This window comes from Necator americanus, chromosome IV, assembly GCF_031761385.1.
Source record: "Necator americanus strain Aroian chromosome IV, whole genome shotgun sequence".
Lineage (NCBI taxonomy): Eukaryota > Metazoa > Nematoda > Chromadorea > Rhabditida > Ancylostomatidae > Necator > Necator americanus.
Window position 1 is genome coordinate 36,087,849 of NC_087374.1, and position 20,248 is coordinate 36,108,096.

The 20,248-nt window shown below is 41.5% G+C and overlaps 2 protein-coding genes across 4 annotated transcripts in view; one reads left to right on the plus strand and one right to left on the minus strand.

Annotated features, from left to right (window-relative positions):
* The window catches only part of RB195_003786 (uncharacterized protein), a gene marked incomplete at both ends in the record, with an annotated part of 34,630 nt that extends 17,858 nt beyond the window's left edge, over positions 1-16,772 (minus strand). For 2 of the 3 annotated variants that reach the window (XM_064201586.1, XM_064201585.1), the window contains 4 exons: positions 12,723-12,861; positions 14,555-14,660; positions 14,885-14,998; positions 16,704-16,772. In XM_064201586.1, coding sequence (XP_064057464.1) covers positions 12,723-12,861; positions 14,555-14,660; positions 14,885-14,998; positions 16,704-16,772 — 428 coding nt within the window. Of the gene's footprint in view, positions 1-12,477; positions 12,614-12,722; positions 12,862-14,554; positions 14,661-14,884; positions 14,999-16,703 lie in introns of those variants that run through there. The other variant, XM_064201584.1, reaches the window with a different exon arrangement.
* On the plus strand, positions 139-7,960 carry RB195_003787 (uncharacterized protein; the record flags this gene model as incomplete). Its single annotated transcript, XM_064201587.1, has 4 exons — positions 139-201; positions 2,544-2,748; positions 7,673-7,742; positions 7,795-7,960. 4 exons carry the CDS (start codon positions 139-141, stop codon positions 7,958-7,960), a joined length of 504 nt encoding a protein of 167 aa, XP_064057467.1.
* Positions 16,773-20,248: the final 3,476 nt, after the last annotated feature.

Below are 20,248 nucleotides of genomic sequence, written 5' to 3' on the forward strand. Positions count from 1 at the left end.
ACGACGGTGCAGAAGCCGCACGAGAACATGCCTGCTCACGCATCCTCTTGCTCTCTATCAAATCCAATCTTTTACTCGCCATAAACAAACGACGCTATCCGACTGATGCCGAATGGCAATCCGTGAGGTTCCAAGGCAATGCATGGACAGAGTCCAGCAGTGATGAATCAACTTCATTCCTGCATGAAGAGTAAAGCTGAGGTAAATTTCGTATCGGTCTTATCACAAGTAATAAGCACGCACACGGGCAAAAAAGGCGAGTCACTTCGTTAGCGCAATGAAGCTTCACGGTCAGGTACGCTCCTCGCCAAAAAATATGGGAGTGGAATGGGGAAAGAAGTCCCATGGTATAAGTTCTGGAAGAGACCTGGGGCTCTGTGCTTCTGCAAACTTACGACCTCTTAAAGCCATCACACCACGAATCTGGAGAGGTGCGGATTTCAGGTGTAGAGTTCCTATACGGGCTCGTAGATTATGGAGGAGGGTGATTCCGTCCATTTCTTCCTAAATGCCGTAAAAAACGGCCCGGAAGAAGCGGCGCGTACACAAGGCTGGCGCGCTCCAATCGAACTTGTTGTAGAACGCCCGAAGCCGTATCTTTCGGGCCGTTTTTATACGTTAATTAGGAAGAAATAGACGAAATCACCCTTCTCTCCATAATCTACGACTCTGAATAGGCATAACCCACCTGAAACTAGCACCACCCCAGATTCGTGGGGCGATGCCCTTAGGTTTTTTTTTTTAATTTTCGCGATATAATCGCGCCTGAACTAAAATTTACCAGTGATTTGAACAACACTTAGATGGGGAGAGCAAAGGAAACATATTTGGAGTATGTGGGGAGCATTACTACTCATTACCTGCACAAGTTACTCAGTACACATGGACTTTTCCCGTGAGGCATAGTGTTGTAAACTGACAGACTAAGTTAATCTGATGGACATTTCTTGGACAAAATTAGGCTGATTTCGAATTACGAAGGGAGTGTAACAAAAATCCTCAAAGTCAATATATATATATATATATATATATATATATATATATATATATATATATATATATGTTGTTTTCCTTGCAGATATCGCCTTTAGACGGAAGTAATAGGTAAAATAAATACTATGCTAATAAAATGAATATGTTCCGAGGACTGTTGACTTTCGGTTAGGTATGTTGAGCACAACCTCATCGCTAACGCAACGCATCATTTTATGCGGAAACATTCCAAATTTTATACTCAACAACGCAAAAAGAAGCCAAGTAAACTTCGATTTGTACATCGTAAAACATTTTGTTTTGGGAAGGCTTAAGATATCGGAGAAGCGCATATGCGGACCAGTTAAGTGGATAAGGGCAATGGGGATGGTGGAGATATTCAATAATGCCGTGACCCATTGACTGCCGCTCGGCTACGTTCAAATTAGCACTGGAGAGCACATATGTAATGAGGGGAGCGAAGAGAAGTGTAGGAGTGAACGAGAACAGAAGAAAGAATAGATGGAGAACTTTTGAATTTTAGAGTCAACGGAATCAAATCGTGCAAAGGTGCAGGAATCACCTGTTTGATTCAGTACAGGTGGGTCGCAGCACTAGATCTTCTCATCAAAGTATTCAGGCTACGAATTACAGTCGAAAGAGCCGGAAGTGTAGAATGAAGTTCCAGAACAAAAAGCGTGAACGGTCACTCGTGGAGAATAGAGAAAAGAATTGCAAAAGAAGGCACACACAACAGCAGCACAAAGAAGCAAAGAATTGAATCGAGACTGCAAAATTAGTATCTGGTCAAAGACAAGCACTAATTACATGGCAATAGTGACTCCATGTTGTCTCAGAACATCTCGAAGAACTTCGACTCCTGCAATCTGAAGACGCAGTTCCAGTTCGAGACACCTGATCTACCGGCATCAGAAGGAAGTGATCAGTCGAGAGGCCTAACTGAGGAACGAATTAAACTAACGAATCAATCGATGTGGACAAGAATAATTGAGGCGGACGCGTCGAAGTGGCGAAGAGGCGTGGTGTTGGTGTCTCCGTGTCAAACGTGATATTTGGGAAGTACCAGCACACACGCGGAGGAGACGACCAACGCGCGCCTCCGTCCTGTGCATAATCTCTCGTGGACCGAACACCGGCGCACTCCTTGAGCTCCACGCTCTCTTCGTCGCCAGCTGACCAACGTACGGATCGCCCATTTAGGAGGTTATGGTGGCACGCAAGTAGCAGCAGCGCGATGCGGTGAGTGCAGACGAACAGAGTGCGCTATGCGTCTCTTGCAGTTCCTGCAGCTCTTGTGGCTGAGTGCCAAAACTGGATCCGCAGATCTCTGTGAAAGGAGCAGTCGGGAACCTGCGCACCGTGCGTTACCACTTCCTCACCAAAGATATTCTGTTTTGAAAGTCCAGCACGGGGCGGGTCCTTCTTAGCGTCAGGATTTCACATCGATATTTGATCGTGACTTTGCAGAGGTTGGTTGCGGGGAAGTGTGAAGAAATGGACCTGTGTCTCTACACTCCGATTCATTGTGTATCTACTACAAATCGTTCTAGGACGCTGGCTGCAACGACGAGGACGGCGAACGATTGCGACCACCTCTGACAAACAAGCGACGCATGGATTTCGGCCAATTGTGCGTTCGGCTGAAGCAAACTGCCTATATCGAAGGGCTTAAGTCAAATAATTATAAGAGCCTACCGAGGCTTACTCTTGTCAAAACCAAGGTGTTGAGAAAGAGTAAATTTGACATGAGCAGAGGTACAGACTGTATTTTAGAATTAATTGAGATCGTATGTGTTCAAGGAGCAACTTTGTTCGTAATTTAAACTGGGCAGTTTAATTTAGCGAGTTTTTCCAGATGCCTTGATTGAAAAAGCGCAGAGTACTTAGTTCCCTTCCATACAACGTCCCATAGGTGAGTTTCTTCTGTAAATAAGAGAGGATGTTTTTATCCCTATCAGCTAGAAGTTCCTTGCATCACACATTGCTTCGAAACCGCTCCATCGCCAACCAAGCATTTTATCTCCCCAGGGTCTATAAATTGGTACCAGAATCGTCTGGGAGGTTGGAAAACTGACCTAACACATCGCCTCGCCCCAGCAGTCATTGGAAGTTTGCACGCGCATTCACAAACCTCAAACGATTCTGAATTGAAGTGAACGCGAAGGTGCATCTCCATGGGGAATGCAGGGAATTTCCCAAAAACTTCTCACTTACAGATTTTCTATCACTAAGACGGCGCGTTGAAATCCTAGAAAGAGTACAAGCAAAGAGAAAAGTAAATAAAACATCTGTCGTCTTCTTTCACTCATTTACTATTAAAGGTAGGAAATTTTTTTGAAAACTCAAAGCGAAAACACATTGGTGCGCAAATAAACCATATAAATCCTCACGCCGACGCCTATTATTTTGATCTTTGCGAAATTTTCGTTAAAATTACTATTCTATTATTTCTTCCTCTGGTGACTCCAAGTGAAAATCCATTTTCAGGTGCATGGATCGTTATAAATAGAGTACTTGCACTGTTTACAACAATTGTGCGACCGAATTCAATCCGTGGGTCGGAGCAGAACGAGCATCTAGAGTTTGGACGTCCCTGTATGCGTGCCGGTGGATGATTGGCGACATATTTACGGTAGTTTTGCTGCTGCACAAGAAGAAAAACGAGTACGGCACTCGCCCACTTTGTCGCACACGTACTACGGCACTTTTGAGAAGAGAGACGCAAATGATGCACTATGATAGGCGTCCCGACAGGGTTGGAGCAGGGGTTCATGGACGGCGAGGTGTTATGTGTTCTGCCCCATAAAAAGCAGCGAAAAACGCAAGCAACATTTGTGCTCGAAGAGAGACTGGTATGAATGGAAGAACAGCTCAAAAAATGGTATATCGAATTGATTGAGTGGTTGTAATTCTTCTTAGAAAAATCGTTTAAATAAAATAAGAAAAAAGTGCACCAACCAGAGGAAAAGCCCGATCCTAAGTGACTATCGTTGGCTCCAGTCAGGCAGATGCCCCAAACAATTAACAGAAAAATGAAGAGAAATCTTTTATGAATTAATGAAGAAGGATGCACATATCTTTTCTTATCAGTGAATACGAAGCTATTCATTGTAGTTGAAGAGATGAGCGGTGCTGCATGAACAGGAGCTCTGTTCCTGCTTATTTTGCAAACTCGGTGAACACTAATAGAGATGGAATGAAGGAAAGAGTACGAGAAAGTGGAAGCTAATTCAGTGAAGAAGCAGTCTGCTAGAAGAAACGAGTGAGGGGATCTTTTCATGGAAAAGTCGTTAAAATAAAGAGTAAACTTCTTCCTAACACAAAAAAACAAATCCATATACATAAAGAAAATTCTGAAAAGTACACGGCCATATCTCTCTAACTGCTAACCTTATTGAACTCTGTAAGTATTTTGATATTTCAAACCGCCATTTAGGATTGTGTAACAGTGCTTGTAATGTTTTGCTGTAGTGTGCCTACGAGGTTTTTAGATGGAACCTTTATTTGCCTGACGTTTTGGCTTTTTCGCCGTCTTCAGAGGCCTAAATAGAGGATGACTGGAACAATGCTACGTTTATCCCGTCGAGTGCCACACCACCCTGGGTCAGTGTTTCGATAATCGTTCAGGATAGTGAAAACAGAAACCTATGCTGAGTAATGGAGTGCTTGTAACTGTAATAGTGCATCAAATTGCCGCAAACTATTCTGCGGAGGAAGAGCTTTCACCATCCTACGACCACAATGTGATTCAGCTTTCAGATTCAACAATGAGAATAACACAAATACAGGCGCATCCTGTAAAAATAAAGGAGAACCGACTTGTTAACGTCGGTAGTAGAATCGAAGTGCTGTGTACGTAAAAGTGAAAGCCGTCTAATGTGCGACGAACGACGACGAGGCGCGTTTTTTCGTTCGCCGACGATATCGACCACGAACAACTTGCGTCTCTGTTTCTGGTTTGACCGATCGTGACACACGTCTCAAATCCCCTCTCCGAATTTGCAGAAAGCAGTGGTTGTGGTTGTAGAGACCTAGTAGCAAGTTTATATACTACTTTTCTAGAAGAACTGCTGAGTTCTTTTTTTTTTTGAAATTTAATGTCTTGGCACGGCCTTTGTGGAAAACATACCCCTTTACCCTTATGATGTGAGTCAGAGTAAAAGTTCAGGAAGAGATGTAGCAACCAGGTGAGTTGGAATATTTACGATGAATCTGTTTGTCATTCCCAATTTCTTGTTTCTAGCGGTTTTGCTCGTTCTTCTTCTGTTCTCTTTAATGTTGATGGGAGTGCAAATGCCTCAATTGTGATTGCTTTTTTTTTCGCGAATGGATTGGAGTTTTCTCTCTCTCCCTCGAAGTTTTAATGCAGGTAGTTCTGCATCAAAGCGGGTGTAACTCAGTAGAAAAGAGGTCCGCTCGTGATTGTACGATCGATGGTTCAAAATCGCCGTGGTGCCAGCTTTTGATCCCTTCGGGGTCTATAAATTGGTGTCAGACTTCTCTGGGAATATGAAGAAAACCGTCTTGATGCATGGCATGGCCTCGCAAGTCATTTTATAGGCCAGCACACATTCGTGAAACTTCAACGATTCCGATTTGCAGCCAAACGTGTTGGGTGCATCTCAAATGGCATCTCGAACGGATTAACCGATACGCCAGAGACTTTATCCTTTGTCGTTCTGGGGTTAGATCGCTACCCTTTTCTCACCGGGAGAATGATTAGCACTGTGTAAAATGTGGGATGCAGCTCTTGCAAAGATCGCTTGGGCAGTTTCTACAATACTAAATCCGGTAAGGCAAAGTTAACTATTCATAGGTTGTCCGTGGCTGCCAAGAAGGTGCTCGAAAAGGTTGAAACTTTTTCACTGCGATGGGTCTTTTAGTTGGATTCACCATTACGAGAACATTAAAGTGGTGGTCGTTTATGTAAAACCGCTTAAGCCCTGATTACAGACATAGTTAAAATTTTCACAGTACGTACAGTTGAACGAGATTAAAAGCTTCTGTCTGTACTTCTGCACAAAATTTAGGGACACTAAAACAACCTATGTCAGCAACGGATGATTTTGGTTGTAGTAATATCGTAATGTCTCGGTCTCGGTCGAAACGGTTTCTGAAAGAGTTGCAACAATTTCGAGATATTACGATGTTATTACAACCAAAATGAAGGGTTTCAGTCATCATATCTAGTAGAGGCGTCATATATGTTTTCATTATTAACGATTTGTTCGAACCGGATATTATGTATATTATATTATCATAGCCGATATTATATTATAACCGATACCGATATTATAATGGCGGTGTAGCGATGATGATGTGGCGGTGTAGAGCAGTCGGTAAGAAGCTCCGCTGTGGCTGCACCATGATCGATCGGAGGTTCGATTCCTCCCTAGTCCCAGTCAAGCCTTTCATCCCTCCTTGGCCGAGAAATTGGTACCACAGTTGTCTGGGAGGATAAAAAATCTCGGCTATCGGCAAGTCATTGTACAGGCTAGTTACGCCTTCGTAAACATCAAACAATTCTGAATTGAAGTGGACGCGGTGGCGCATTCCAAGCGGATTGATTAGCGTCAGACACCTTATCCTTTGTTCTTTATTATCTGTACGAAAGGAGATACTTGGTTCAAGATGTAATGCTTAGAACTTTTGGAAAACAGCACTTAGGTCCTAAAACATGGAGCATGTTTGATATTATCGTTTGATATGAATTCCTCCTTTTATTCGACTCGAGCCAATACGGGGACGCTGACTGTTCAGTGAGAAGAAAGTTTCCAGAAGTTTCAAAGCTGTAATTCGATATCGAGCGTTGCTTCTAGAAATAAAACTTCGTAATCATTTTTGTGCTGAAAAATAGCAGGATTTAAGATCACCTTTTCATTTATGAGTATAGAGGAGTGTAACTGGATGTGTGGAGAATTTAGAGAAAGGGAAAGATTACACCAGGATTTAACGCAGATTTCAGAAGTGCTAAGAGAGGTCAGCTTATTCATCGTTGCCAAATAAGTTTGGGTAATGACATGAACAACATGAATAACTCGAGTTTTTAACTTCCAGAAAAATCTGGTGTCAACCTATCAACCGCTTCCTCACGTCTTCCCTCTCTTATAAGGTGGGCTTGCTTAAGGGGTTCTCCCGGTGCCCAACCATCGACTTTGTAAGCGCAGCGGAAAATTTTCATTACGCAATGCACCCATCTTGGAACTTATTGATTTTTCTAATGGACTATGTTTCTATATATTGATTGATCGAGGACAGTGTGTGATTGAAGAATAACACTAATAATCAGTAAAGCTTATTATTGACGCAGTTCTGGTATGATATCATTCATGAGCGAGTATAGCGCAGACGGTAAGAGGTTCTGCAGTGTCTGCACGATCAGAGGTTCGAATCCGCCGTAGCGCCAGCCATGCTCTTCATACCTTAGACCGCAAGCAGGGTCAAGCGTGTGATGGTATTTTCCCATTGGTTGGTCATAAATGGAAGGGGTTGTAAGGAAAGGGTGTTGTAAGGGAGTGTGCGGTGGGGAGAAGTGAATGGAGGGTCGCATGACAACCAGAACAAAATGATATGATTGATGATGTGATTCGAGTGATTTTTTTTAAACGCTGCTCCATTTTTCTGGAATGGAAAAGCTTTTCAAAGTGTTTTCAATACCAGTGTTTTAATAACATTTCAGGAAATTTGCTTATTCTACTACTTGGTGTTTCCACGCTTCTGTCAGCTACCGAATTTCACATTCACCATAGGTTCGTCGGCTAATTTTCAATTTTGGTTTTTCGAAACACACGAAACTTCCAGTATATTGAATTGGCAACAACCGAGAACTGTCGCAGGAACCTTAGTGAAGAAGAAGAAGAGGAAAAAGAAGAAAAAGAAAAAGAAGAAGAAAAAGAAGAGGAGGGTCGTTCTCGAGAGGGACGTGTCCCATCGCCATGCTCCACTCTGTTCGCAAGTTAGTGTATAGGTTAGTTACATGCTCGTAAACCTCAAGCGATTCCGAATTGAAGTGAAAGTGGTGGCACATCCCATGCGGATTTATTAACGCAAAACACTTTATCTTTTATCGTTGATGATCACATTTGGTTTCATATTTTATTCCGTTTCAAATTGGCCTAAAAATCACTAATAGAACTGCGTCTATGTATTAGCTGCTTTCATGAGATGAATTTTCTCTTGATGATCTTTTTCTTATCCGTTATCAGACGCCACAAGCTGTATTTGCATTCATTTTTGTAGATTCAACTAGATAAAATATGACACAGCATTTCAGGAATGATTCCTTATCGAGAATGAGAGCACGTACCTACATACGTTACTGATTTAGATTTATGCTTTCTATTAGATTTGCGTTGTCACCGTTACGAACGAACGTTTAGTCGAATCAACTGAACCAAAAGAAAAGGACAGATTTGTGATTTTTTTGCAACATTTCCTTAAATCGTATTAATTCCAATGGCTATATAACTCTTTTTTCAGTTCTTTTTTCTCTGCATGATAGAGTTTTCAACAAAGTTACCTGCTTTCGCTTAACATTGTTTACCTTTGGACTAATTTGAGAGTAAAAGAGGAACAATAAATAATAGGATAATAGATACACTAATTGGAAAGATGAATGGATTATGATAAAAAAAGAAGCGTTACCACGCCGTTAATAAAGAAATTACAAGCTTCTTGGTTTCTGGGAAATTCTGTACAGAGTAAAATTACAGCAACCATCTTTTTAATCAAGAGAATAGAATAGAAATCGAGTGAGACTAGCTCTTATTAAAATTTTAGAAAAAAGCATACTTGTGCTGCTGCAGCAGTGCTCGTAATCTAGACACTGTATCTTCCGATATCTCAGATACCCACTCCTACCGTATTTATCCGAAGCAAGGTTACGATACAAAACGGATACTGCACCCATGCGCCAAAAAAGCGCTAAAAGGCAAAGTTTGGTCGCTGAAAGACAAGAGAATAAAATTCAGGTTAAAGCCTCCTACCCAGACCAGCCCTTTTTTGGCAGCGCGCAAACATCTTTTTTGCGGCAAGTTAGGAAATTCAAAGTCAGAGTTGCATGATGTCGCCGTCTGGCACTAAGCCTAAAGTACGAAATAGGGATTGAGTCAAGTGCGTATCGTAGCCTAATAGGGAAAGTTCCGTGACGAAGAGGATCGTGAGAACACGAAGAAGGCAGAAAATTAGAGATTGGATAGTTTGAGGAAAACCGTTAAAGATTCATGTACGAGAGATACTGAACTCACCAGTGCATATCCATGCGGATCATTACTTTAATTGGTGCATCAGGCGACAAGATCAATAAGTGGAGCTAATCGATGTAAACTACGCAATTCATGAACAATAACAAGGAGCTGCCGGCGGTTCGAGTCGGGAAGAGATACCAGACTTTTCATGCTCGCAGGAGAGAGCACGTAACGCCAGACGGCGGGATTGTAGAGCGTCGAAAAGGCAGTGAGATGACGGCACGGGCACAGATCCGACGCGCACCGAGAGTGTGGAAGAGGAAGAGGGTGGTAGCGTCGAAGACACCGAGATTTATATGTGGAATCGTGGAAGCAGGACGAAGCGGCGGCAGTGTGGAGGGCCAATTGGTACCTCCAAATTAGACGAGGATAAACAGATACTACCCAGGAGGCGCGCACACATCTCAGGGATTTTCACTGGCACAGTAGATCGTATAGAAAAAAGGTGAATGAGATAATTATCAAAGAAAGCGAGGAGAAACTTCCATAATGTGTCTGTGATGACAGAGAGATCTCTACACATTGTACAATACACAAAAACACCTAGCTGCCAACCAACAAGTTATTGTTGAACGTTTGTTCACTATTGAGAGTCATCACTATTTTAATCGTCTCTGGTTTGATTGAAGAGAGGAAAAGCAAACGACTCAGTGTGCTGAAAGAAATTCGGACAAGTACGCGTTCTGTGCAACATTCTGTAAGATCTTTAGACTTCTTTTACAGCTCCACCCAGCAGCAACTCTCGCAAATAGAAATATATTAAGAAAATTGTGGGTATCAGTACTGAAGTCGTTCCTAGACCCAAATCAATTTGTTGAGATTGAAATTGCATAAGAAGTACATGGTAGAGAAGCGAGCAAAAAACCCCTATTGTTGTCTTATGTGTTAGGTTGCCTTTCAAGGAATCCTTCAGTTAAAACTCATAACACAAAGACGGTTTAAACACAAAAACAAACCACTCTGGGAATCTGCTAAAGACTCTTGCTTGCTGGTGATCAAAATTCTTATCACTCTAGGTTTTCAAATGTGTAAAATGGTTTTTTTTGTAAAGTGGAAAGTTGCCAGAGTAGAAGCATGCCAATTTCATGTGCTTGCAAGAGTGGAATCTCAAAATTTCGCCTTGAGTTTTCTATTTTTTTCTCCTTTTTTTCTGAATCTTTAAAGATTTTTATTACGCAGTCACTATCGTAGGCTCTCACTACATCTTTGATTTTTCAAAAAGTTCCTAAAAAAGGCACGGAAAGATGTAGTTTATGGGACATACCACATAGGACGCTTTATCAATCGACTACGAACTTGCCAACTATTAATTATTGCTAACTGAGGGTGCTGACTAAAAAGTTCGGAAAAATCAGAGCTCACTTTTTTGAATTTGAGGATGTTTCTTTAGAATGAGTTACATTTAGAGAACTAGAAATTTTCCTACTCACCAGGTAGTTAGTATTCAAGAGAAACCTCTAGGAGAGCTGGAACATGGGAAGGGAGTTATGGGTGAAGTACGTTCTCTTACTAACTTTGCTATTTTATACAAAGGAGAACTGAAGAGCTTTCCATCGTCTACATTGGACTTTCCATTCGTTTTTCTGGACACAGGGCAGAATCTCTGACTTGATCGGTAGTTAATAGGTGATCGCGGTGTATCTCGGTCGTTTGAGTTCACAAAAAGGCGGCGCTTGCAGGCCAGTTCAGGAGAATGCTGGAGTATTGCCATCAGATTGGCAGAACTGCCTCATCAACAGCGATTCTGTTGACAGCTGAACACTTCTTCATCCTGCCGCTATGCTGTCTTAGTAAAGCGCGAACTTCACCTGGGCTGTTGGTCTTCCGTAAATTTTGAATTCTCATGACTGATGACGTTACTTCCTTCTAAAACGGTTGAAATTGCCAGGGCGCATGCGACACATGCAAAACATAGACTTTGCAAAGGCGAAAAGGGAAAGGAAGAAGGAAAGAGAAGCGTTTTTATTGCAGTCTCGATTACAATGCCTACGCAGTGAAGTAACCGGTGCCATCAGGACTCCTACTGATCCATATTCCACTATTAATCGACATCAATTCCCGAAGTTTCTTCCTGCATTCCTCATTTTTTAGACCTGCTACAATGATCTTCTGTTGAGATGGAACTCCTCCTACTTCATCTCCGGAAAGGTACCGTTAACCTGAGAACTACGGGCGGTGGCTGTCAAATTTGACACTTCAGACAGCTCACACTTTTGGATGTCCAGAAAAGGAATGTTTTTTTTTATCAGAACGTGGCCGAGTTGGAGTCTAAGCGCTGTGAATTTCCGTTTACGTCGCCCTTCTGATATCAAAGAAGAAGCTGAGCCAGCGGTGTCACATGAACTGATGGCGTCGATGATTCTTCTTGAACGTGAAGGCTATGATGAATTTCGTCTGCTCACAAAGGTATACCAACGATTATCCTTGTTCTATGCTTGCTTTGCGAGGTAAACTTCCATCTTCGCATTCGCATCAAGTCTCAAAAATTCCGGTAAATCCTGGACATCAATGTTTTAGGTCCATTACGAAACATTTTCTTGTCATAGTTATCGGCCTTTAGTTTCCGTAGGCGCGTGAGTATTTTTGATTGAGATTTTGATGCGGTCCTGCAATTGTACGAAAACATCTTGATGACGTTGAAAAAGCTCTTCACCCAGGTTTTTGTAAGGAGTATTTTTCACTACAATTATTGCGCAGACTCCTACTTTCTTCTCATCAGCAAGACCGCAGTATGTGGTTTTCGATGCTGATGATGAGGCAACCTCTAGAGCGTGTTTATTGCTGCGCAGCGAAAAGCAAAAAGTCTGCGCATGCAGACTTCCAAAGTAGTCTACACAGAGAGGCCCGGAGACTCACTTTACATCGACCGGCTGTTGAGCGTTGCGATGCGTTACGAATGTCTTTTGCTGAAGTTTCCACGTTCCATTCAGAGATATGGACTTTGTAGCGTTGCAGCGGACAACAACGCTTTTTTTTCAAGGTTTCGCTTCATACACTGAGAGCTGTTTAAAAATTAAGGAAGTTTGAGGTTTTCTGCGATATAATTCATAGAAGAATATGCCGGCTATGGTAAGTAAAGTAAGTTGCTCCATAGCATAGTGTAGATTGGAGCTCACTATCGGAGTGAGAAAAAATTGACGGAAAATGTTATAGTAAGTGAGAAGATTAAGAGCGGACGAGACGGAGTATTACCAGTGAACAGTATATTCGAGAACGGTTTGGGTGAGCGAAACGGATGTTATCCGGCCGCGATCAGGAGTACTAAATTGAAGTTGCGATCCAAGCGGAAGGTATAATCACGACGAGCAAATCTCAGCAGTATTTTTTGGTCCTCATTGAAATGGTCGTCATTAGTGTAATATTTAGAACTGCTGCTGAACTACAGAAAATTAGCGGAAAGGTTCGAAAACCCGGTACCGTAATAAAAATTCTGAACGATTTTAGGACACACATTCTGGGACTAACAAAATAACCATATCATACCTTTCGGATACTTTAACCTCTTCGATGTTCCGGTCTCTTAGAAGAGGAGTAGCACTTTCAGATGAATCGCTTTTCTTCTTCCGCTTTCCGCCACTCTTCTTCAATCGCCGGAACTGTTCGTACCAGCGGTTAATGCGAGCTGCAAATTGACACGTTTGTCTGTGGCAAACCAAGAAGGAATTTCTGCGAGGAGTGGTAGAGGAGGTGAGGAAAGCCACAAGCTTTGGTAGCTACATTTTTAGAATCTAGTTAGCGATGCCAAAAGAGGAGGAATTTTTCTAGCTCTACAGTTTTGTGATAAGCTATCCACTTCTAACTTCTGCTTTCGAATAATTTGAAAAACTCAGCAGAGCTCGTCTATGCCTGTTTGCAACATCTGTCTAGGTTCCATTATTTTCAGAGAAAGGTAGCACTTGCTGTTTGCATATTGCCTACATTTTTTGGTCTTGGTAACGTGTAGAACTGACGTAACCAACAGGGATTTTCTCTCTGAGAGACCAGTAATTCGATTTGAGATCACAATAACCATGTGTAGGTCTAAACTTTCAAAATTTTGGATTATTATTATTGCTTCTCCTGCATTTGCTACATTTGCTTCTCCCTGCACTCTCAGTCTCTCTGCAGCAACAGTCTGTCATATCAATGGACGAGCACCATCGGCTCTCCCGTCTTTATTCCACATCCATTGCACTGGGAACAATTGAAGATGTTGAGACCACGCGACTTTCGCCGGCAGTCGACTTCGTGGGTCCCTTGACTGGAACAACTCATTGCTTTAAGGTTGTGCGCAGGATGATTGTGTGCAGCAAACAGAAACTGCTCGAGGACGGAGGACTCATTAGTCACTTCGAGTAAACTGCGAAAGTAAAACCGAAAAAAAAACTTAGCATTCAAATCTGTCATTTGGGTGTTTCCTTGCCAAGTGAGCAAAATGGAGTCCTCAAGTTGCGCTGACTTCAGTTATGCAGTATTGAAAGCAACACTTCATGGAATTCAAAATTTTATAGGTATTCGTCCAAATTTTTGTAGGAATTCCTGAGTCACGTTTTTTCTACTTTACATTAACACCATGCAGCTCGAAGGCAGCATATCACGAAATTGACGACTTTGAGATCTCACGGATAAATAGGTGAGTATGGGTGTAGTACGCGTGAAAAATAGTGAAAAATAAGGAAAGAAAGAAAGGAAAATACACTCAAACAAGCGATAAATTGTTCTTCACTGTTTTTTTCCCTTTCATCCCGCAGACTCACATTTGTACCAATAATGCAAGAAATACAAAGATTTCATTTACGAGTTCATACGGGCGGAAGTGAAGTTCAACAAGACAACACAGAAGATTAAAGAAATGGATTTACTTTAAAGGCTTAACCCCACGAATCTGAGGTGGTGCAGATTTCAGGTGGAGTATTCTAATAAGGGATAGTAGATTATGGAGAGGAGGGTGATTCCGTCCATTTCTTCCTAATTGCCGTAAAAGAAACGACTCGGAAGATTCGGCGCCGCACAATGCTAGCGCGCTCCAATCGAACTCCCTCTGGAAAATAGTGCGCCAGAAGCCGAAGCCGGCCCGAAAGATACAGCTTCGGGCGTTCTACAACAAGTTCGATTGGAGCGCGCCAGCCTTGTGTACGCGCCGCTTCTTCCGGGCCGTTTTTTACGGCTATTAGGAAGAAATGGACGGAATCACCTCCCTCTCCTTAATCTACGATCCCGTATACGAATATCCACCCGAAATCCGTACCACCTCAGATTCGTGGAGTGATGCCTTTAACTTATGTTCATCTTTTACATTCAAAGAATTCTACTAGGATAAATGAATAAGTACTCACTGGCACTGTCCTTGCTGAGCAGTTTACGGTGAGCGAAGCATGCAGAAATGAGCTGATGAGCGAGAGCAAAGTCAAAACCATCTTTAGTACCGTTCTCTACAGCGACCTAAATTGAAATTCAATCCAGATATGGAGGGTGAGGATAAGAAGTATACAGCAGAGACTACGACAAAAAGATGAATGAACACAGAACAAGAATTCTGGAAAACCAATAATAAGAGAGGATTAATGATATAGTGATCAGGATAAAGTCTTGTTCATCAACCGCAGAGAGGAAGTCTCCGGTTAATGCAGAGCCCTCTACGGGAACGTTTTCAGACAGGATGGTACCTGCAGTGCGGCAAGAAGATTCTCCTCGAAATATGAAGAGAATGCACGTTGGTCTCCACACCACTGAGTTAGCTCACTACAGGCGGATGGGAATGTGTTCCCCTCCATCAGACTCTGAAAAATTCTAGACTTAGACTGAAAGGAAGAGTTTGGAAGACGTTTCCATTTGCTAATTGTTGGATGCTAACAGCAACTGCTCGGAAACAATTCTAATCATCAAGTAGATGAAGAAATTTGGCGTCTCCAATTAGCCTCACCAGCCCGAGGGACCAGCGCCCACCATTAGATGAACTATCAAAAACGTACTCTCCCTGTTTTTGCGTATGATCACAAATGAATAGATGCACCGGATATGTAAGAAGAAATTTTGTTATCGCCGATTAATAATTCCGAGAAGCGGAGCAAAAAAGAAGTACATGTTGCAAGGACTAATTCACTATTTTGGACGCCACCGAGACACAACATTTCTTCTGTGAAAATAAGGGAAAGGTAGCGCTGAGTTCTACCGCTTCTAGGGCTCAAGTCTCATGAGATCATCACTGTAATTTCACCAATAGGAATATTTTAGAGCATGTTTGACATACTATATTTATAACGTAGAGAGATGCATCTTATAATTTTTATAAAGGAAATCTTGAACAGCACAGTGGTGTTTGCGAAATATTTACCCTTCACCCATCTCCGTCAGCACTTCTAGTTGCTTTATACACCCGAGAACTGCTTTTCACAAATGAAGTTATAGGGTGGGTTACTTGGAATGAAAGAGAAGAGGACACCTACAACTAAACTTAGAAAGTATTTGCCCTAAACTCACTTTTCCAGGAACGTATCGTTGATAAGTTCATTCGGCTACAAATATTAGAGTCGAAAAAAAGAAGAGACATCAATTTGGTCGACGAAGTCACTATTTAAACCAGTGGTGTAAGGATATGCAAGAATAGAATGACATCACAGAATTGAAGCAACAATAACTCTTCTGAAGCAGCCGGCCTATAATTAGACTTCTGTGTTTCTACAAATTCAAGAGGCTTCATTTTATTACCTCAGAAGCCTGAAGAACTCTAGTAAATTCTGATGTCTCTGATACTTTTTATCCCTCATGTTTGGAGTTACTCTGTCTTCTTCGTTTTAACTTTACAAACGTTTTGCAAATTACTTTTCTGAGCTCTTTCTGTGGCAAACTTAACACTGAATTGTTCGCCTTTAAATACACATTTTTGGCGAGGAAGCGTGTGCTGTGAAATTTAAGAGTTTTGGGAGTTTAGTGACAGCTACTTTCTCTCTTATTTGTTTGTAAGCTTCGCATTACGAAAATCTACACACGAAGCAAGAAATGCGTTATTTACACATTCCAGTAAGTTTCTAAACAATGGCACTGTTGCCAATCTTGACGATCGTGGCTGCGACCGGAAGACTGCGGTGCGCGTATGCGGCCCAGCACAGTGTAGTGCTGCGGTTTTCCGCATTCTGCGGAAGATGAAAAGAAATCGAAGCAAACATTTCTGTGCTCTTTCTTCCTCTTTAGACCACTTGCAAGTTTCCTGCAATGTGAACCAAACGTTGTTGCAGAACATGTATTCAGAGGATCACTGCACATTATTCTTTTACTTAGGACTAGTTGAATGATACTTACAACTTAAATGATCTAAAATAACAGTTTCAAAAGTGCTGAGAAATTAGAGTACCGAGTACAGGTTAACGAAGAGCACTACCTATTTTATAAAAAGTTTTAGAGATCTTTTTTTGCAGGGACCAAAAGGAAAACCATTGCTGATACGAGTTCCTGGTATGGTGCCCCTAACATCCACTGACAACGCACCATTTTAATAGATATCAATCTTTGGTTATTCTGCTGTACATGCTCCTCATACGAGATGTCTTCGTTCATTGCTCAGCCAAAACGCGAGCAGCGACTGGTGACCTGAAATGGTTTGCGTTACCGAATCTGCAGACAATTTTAAACGCATAACATAGGTTTGCAGTCATGTTTCAACTAATTAGGATGTCACGTTAGTAGCTGTGCTCTCATCTCTTTTGGCACTTACTTACTTAGCATTTGCTGCAACAAACGTCCAGAAATTTTAATATCAAAGGTAAAGACCACATAAATAGAAGTGGATGTGTGAAAGGAAGAACTTTGTTCTAAGCAAAGATAGGCAATGTTACGATGTTTTCAAGCAAGTAAATTACCAATAACGAATCAATATTTGAAGAATAGTTTAACTCTGTGAAACGTGCAACCCACTGCTCAAATTAAGCAGATGATGATTAAGTTCTTCGTACATTCAGAAGAGCATTATGAAGTAGTGCAAGAGGAAGACTCAGTCATTTTCTCTGCTATCAGCGACGAAGAGCAAAGTCACTGTTGCTCCGCGCTAGTGCATGGTCAAACAGTGTTGGTCGCAGAATTCTTCTTCGATGAAGCGTGAGGTAAAATACGATATAAATGGAATATGCTTAACAATGCAGAAGAAAGAAGTGTAATTAAAAGTCGAACTAAGAGCTGAACCATCTGAAAAGAGGTAAATAAGATTTCTACCTTCTACAAAAAAAATGTGGGAGTTACTCGAACTCTTGCGGTGAATGAGGAGCGTGCCCACTCTTCATTCATCCCGACGGAGCACCATTCAACATGTCGATGCTTTTTTGCTTTATGATAATTTGAATTCTCACATTCTATTTTTCCAACTGTAGTGAGGCAGCGTTTAGCTTTGACTAAGTCCTTGAAGAGTATCATTAAGGTAAGCTGCTCTCGAAGAAGGAAACTTTGGTGACCTTGTCGACGACGACTTCAACGCATGGCTAAGTCACTGGGAGGACCGGAAACTAGGCTAAAGTCGGGCAGACTACAAGGACCTGCATGGGATCTATCGAAGGGACGAGAGAATGGCTGACAGAATTTGTAGGGAACACTAATATTTACGTCATCAACTTTTTCACAGGAGAAATGCGAATCAAATGCACGGACAGACGCATCGAACGTAGGGACACACAGGCAGCGAGAAACAAGAAACGGAGCTCGAAAAGTATAAGCAAACTTCGCAACTTGAAGTAAGCCTAACGTTGTCCACGGCAAGCTACAAATTGGCGTAGAGGAGCGGATAAGCGAAGATGAGGAAGCAATTTGGCAATGAGAAGAATTTTTGAAAATTCCGCAACAAATTTCCTAGCCCACTTCCCTATTCATGACCAGAGAGAAAATCTGTCCTCCTGCGAACTCCGATGAAGTAAAATTTGGGAGTGCATGTGCGATTAAAAAAAGATTACGCAGAGCCTTACCCGATATGCAGCAGCAGTCGTCGTATTCATATTTAACACACCTTAACAACACTGTGAAGGAAACGAGAGGGAAGCTACTCTCAGGAGCAACAACTTTCAGGAGATGTTGATGTGGCATTTCTCTTGCCAATCTCTTGCCAACCACTGATTGAAGCCTTCTGTGCAAGTGTAGCCGTCTAATTTTCAGATTTGAAGATGATGAAGTCTCTTCGCCTTTGCTGGCATGGATACCTTTTCAACCAATACCGATAGCTAGTTGTAGAGGATAACTGCAGTCAGGCTGCGCTGTAAATTTTGTTGTCCTTTTGAAAAAATAGTCACAGTTGACGAAAAGAACGTGACAATCAAACAGAGACCATTAGGGATAAAGGATACACTTTCTGACGTTGATCAATCCGCTTGGGATGCGCCCCCACGTTCACTTCTATTCAGAGTAGTTTGAGGTTTACGAAAGTGTGACTAGCCTATGCAATGACTTGCGGTGGCCAACCGATGTGTCAGGTCAGTGTTTTTATCCTCCCAGACAAGTCTGGTACCAACTTATCGCCCCCGAGGGATGAGAACTTGGTTTGCACCGGGGCGGATTCGAACCTCCGAGCGATCGTGTAGGCAGCGGAACCTCTAACTGCTACACTACACCCGCCCCAAACAGATAGTATTCTGGATAATTGTTGACAACGACTTTGCATTCACTTTGTATTAGGTTGAGGAATAAGTCGTGGGGTTTTTTGTCACAAAGTGATAAAACTATTTCCCAAATTTCATATGTAATTAGGAAGAGAATCTCCCACTCCGAAAGATTTTTCTGTTCTTATTTTTTAGTCCTACTAATTCTTGTTTTTCTTTACATAATTGAAGTGAAGTGTCAAATCGAGAAAACTGAGTATTTATGGAACCATATTTTTTAAAATTTTATCGAGAAGATGAGGCCACTGAACAGGGTCAAGCTTGAGATGAGATTTCCCCATCGAGTGGTCGAGGGCGTAGGGTTCGCAGGGGAAGAGAGTCGTAAGATAGTGGATAATGGGTAGTAGTGGATGGAACATAGCATGACAATCAGGGCAAAATATTGTCTAGTATTGAATAATTACATGTTTTCCAATCTGTTGACAATACGACAATGGAACGGCGCAGGTTCGACACCCCGCTGAGTCAAATTTTTGCAAAAGAGTAGGAAATTTAAAACCACTTCTATCAAGTAAAAAAATTAATTAATTATACGTAGATATCAGCAGCTTATAGTAGATTTAATAAAGATTTAATTAAAAAAATAGATTTATCTTAATGGCTAAGAAAGCTCAGTAAAAACTAAAAGGAAACTCTGTGCACATTGTTAGGTGTGGAAGATCGCGAATAACTTCGTGATAGAAGGACCTAGAAAAATACCTTGGGCGGTATTTTGTAGAACAAGGTTTGCACTACAAAATAGTCATAAAGACATTTTTTGAGACCTCTTAGTATTTTTTTTGGAATTTAGGTTAAACGAATTCAAATTTTCGACTTTTTTTGGGTTTATCCCATCTAAGTTTTGAAAGAAAAAGACGAGCAGAAAAGGTGTATTTCTGTACATGGGGGTTTCCCTAGTCCCTCCACACAAATTTATGAGTGATTTTTTTTTAAAACTCTGCCGCACTTTTCTAGACTGTGAAAACGTCCCAAAATCCCACTTTTGCTTGCGCGTTAAAAAGTCTATGATCTTGAACAAAGGCTCATAACTTAGAGCTTAGAGCCAACTTAGAGCTTTGCAACTCCTCTTCCAGTACTTTGTAGTCGAGGACTTTTTCTGTACTTCCTATTCTCGTTTTTACAAATTTAAAATGGGGCAAAGATTGGAAAAATTGCATTTTCCCATATCTGTACCATCCATATAAAAAAAACTAGGAATTTTTAAAAAAACGGTATGATTATTTTGTAGGACAAACTTTCATACTTTTCAAAATATTCCTCTAAATGCTGTTTTCATGAAGTTAGTTGCGATTTTCCACATCTACTGGTGTGCACAGAATCTAATCTTTTTTTAGTGAATAAATTATATTGAATCCACATTTGAATTGAATTTAAAGTGTGTGAAATTAGACATTTCAC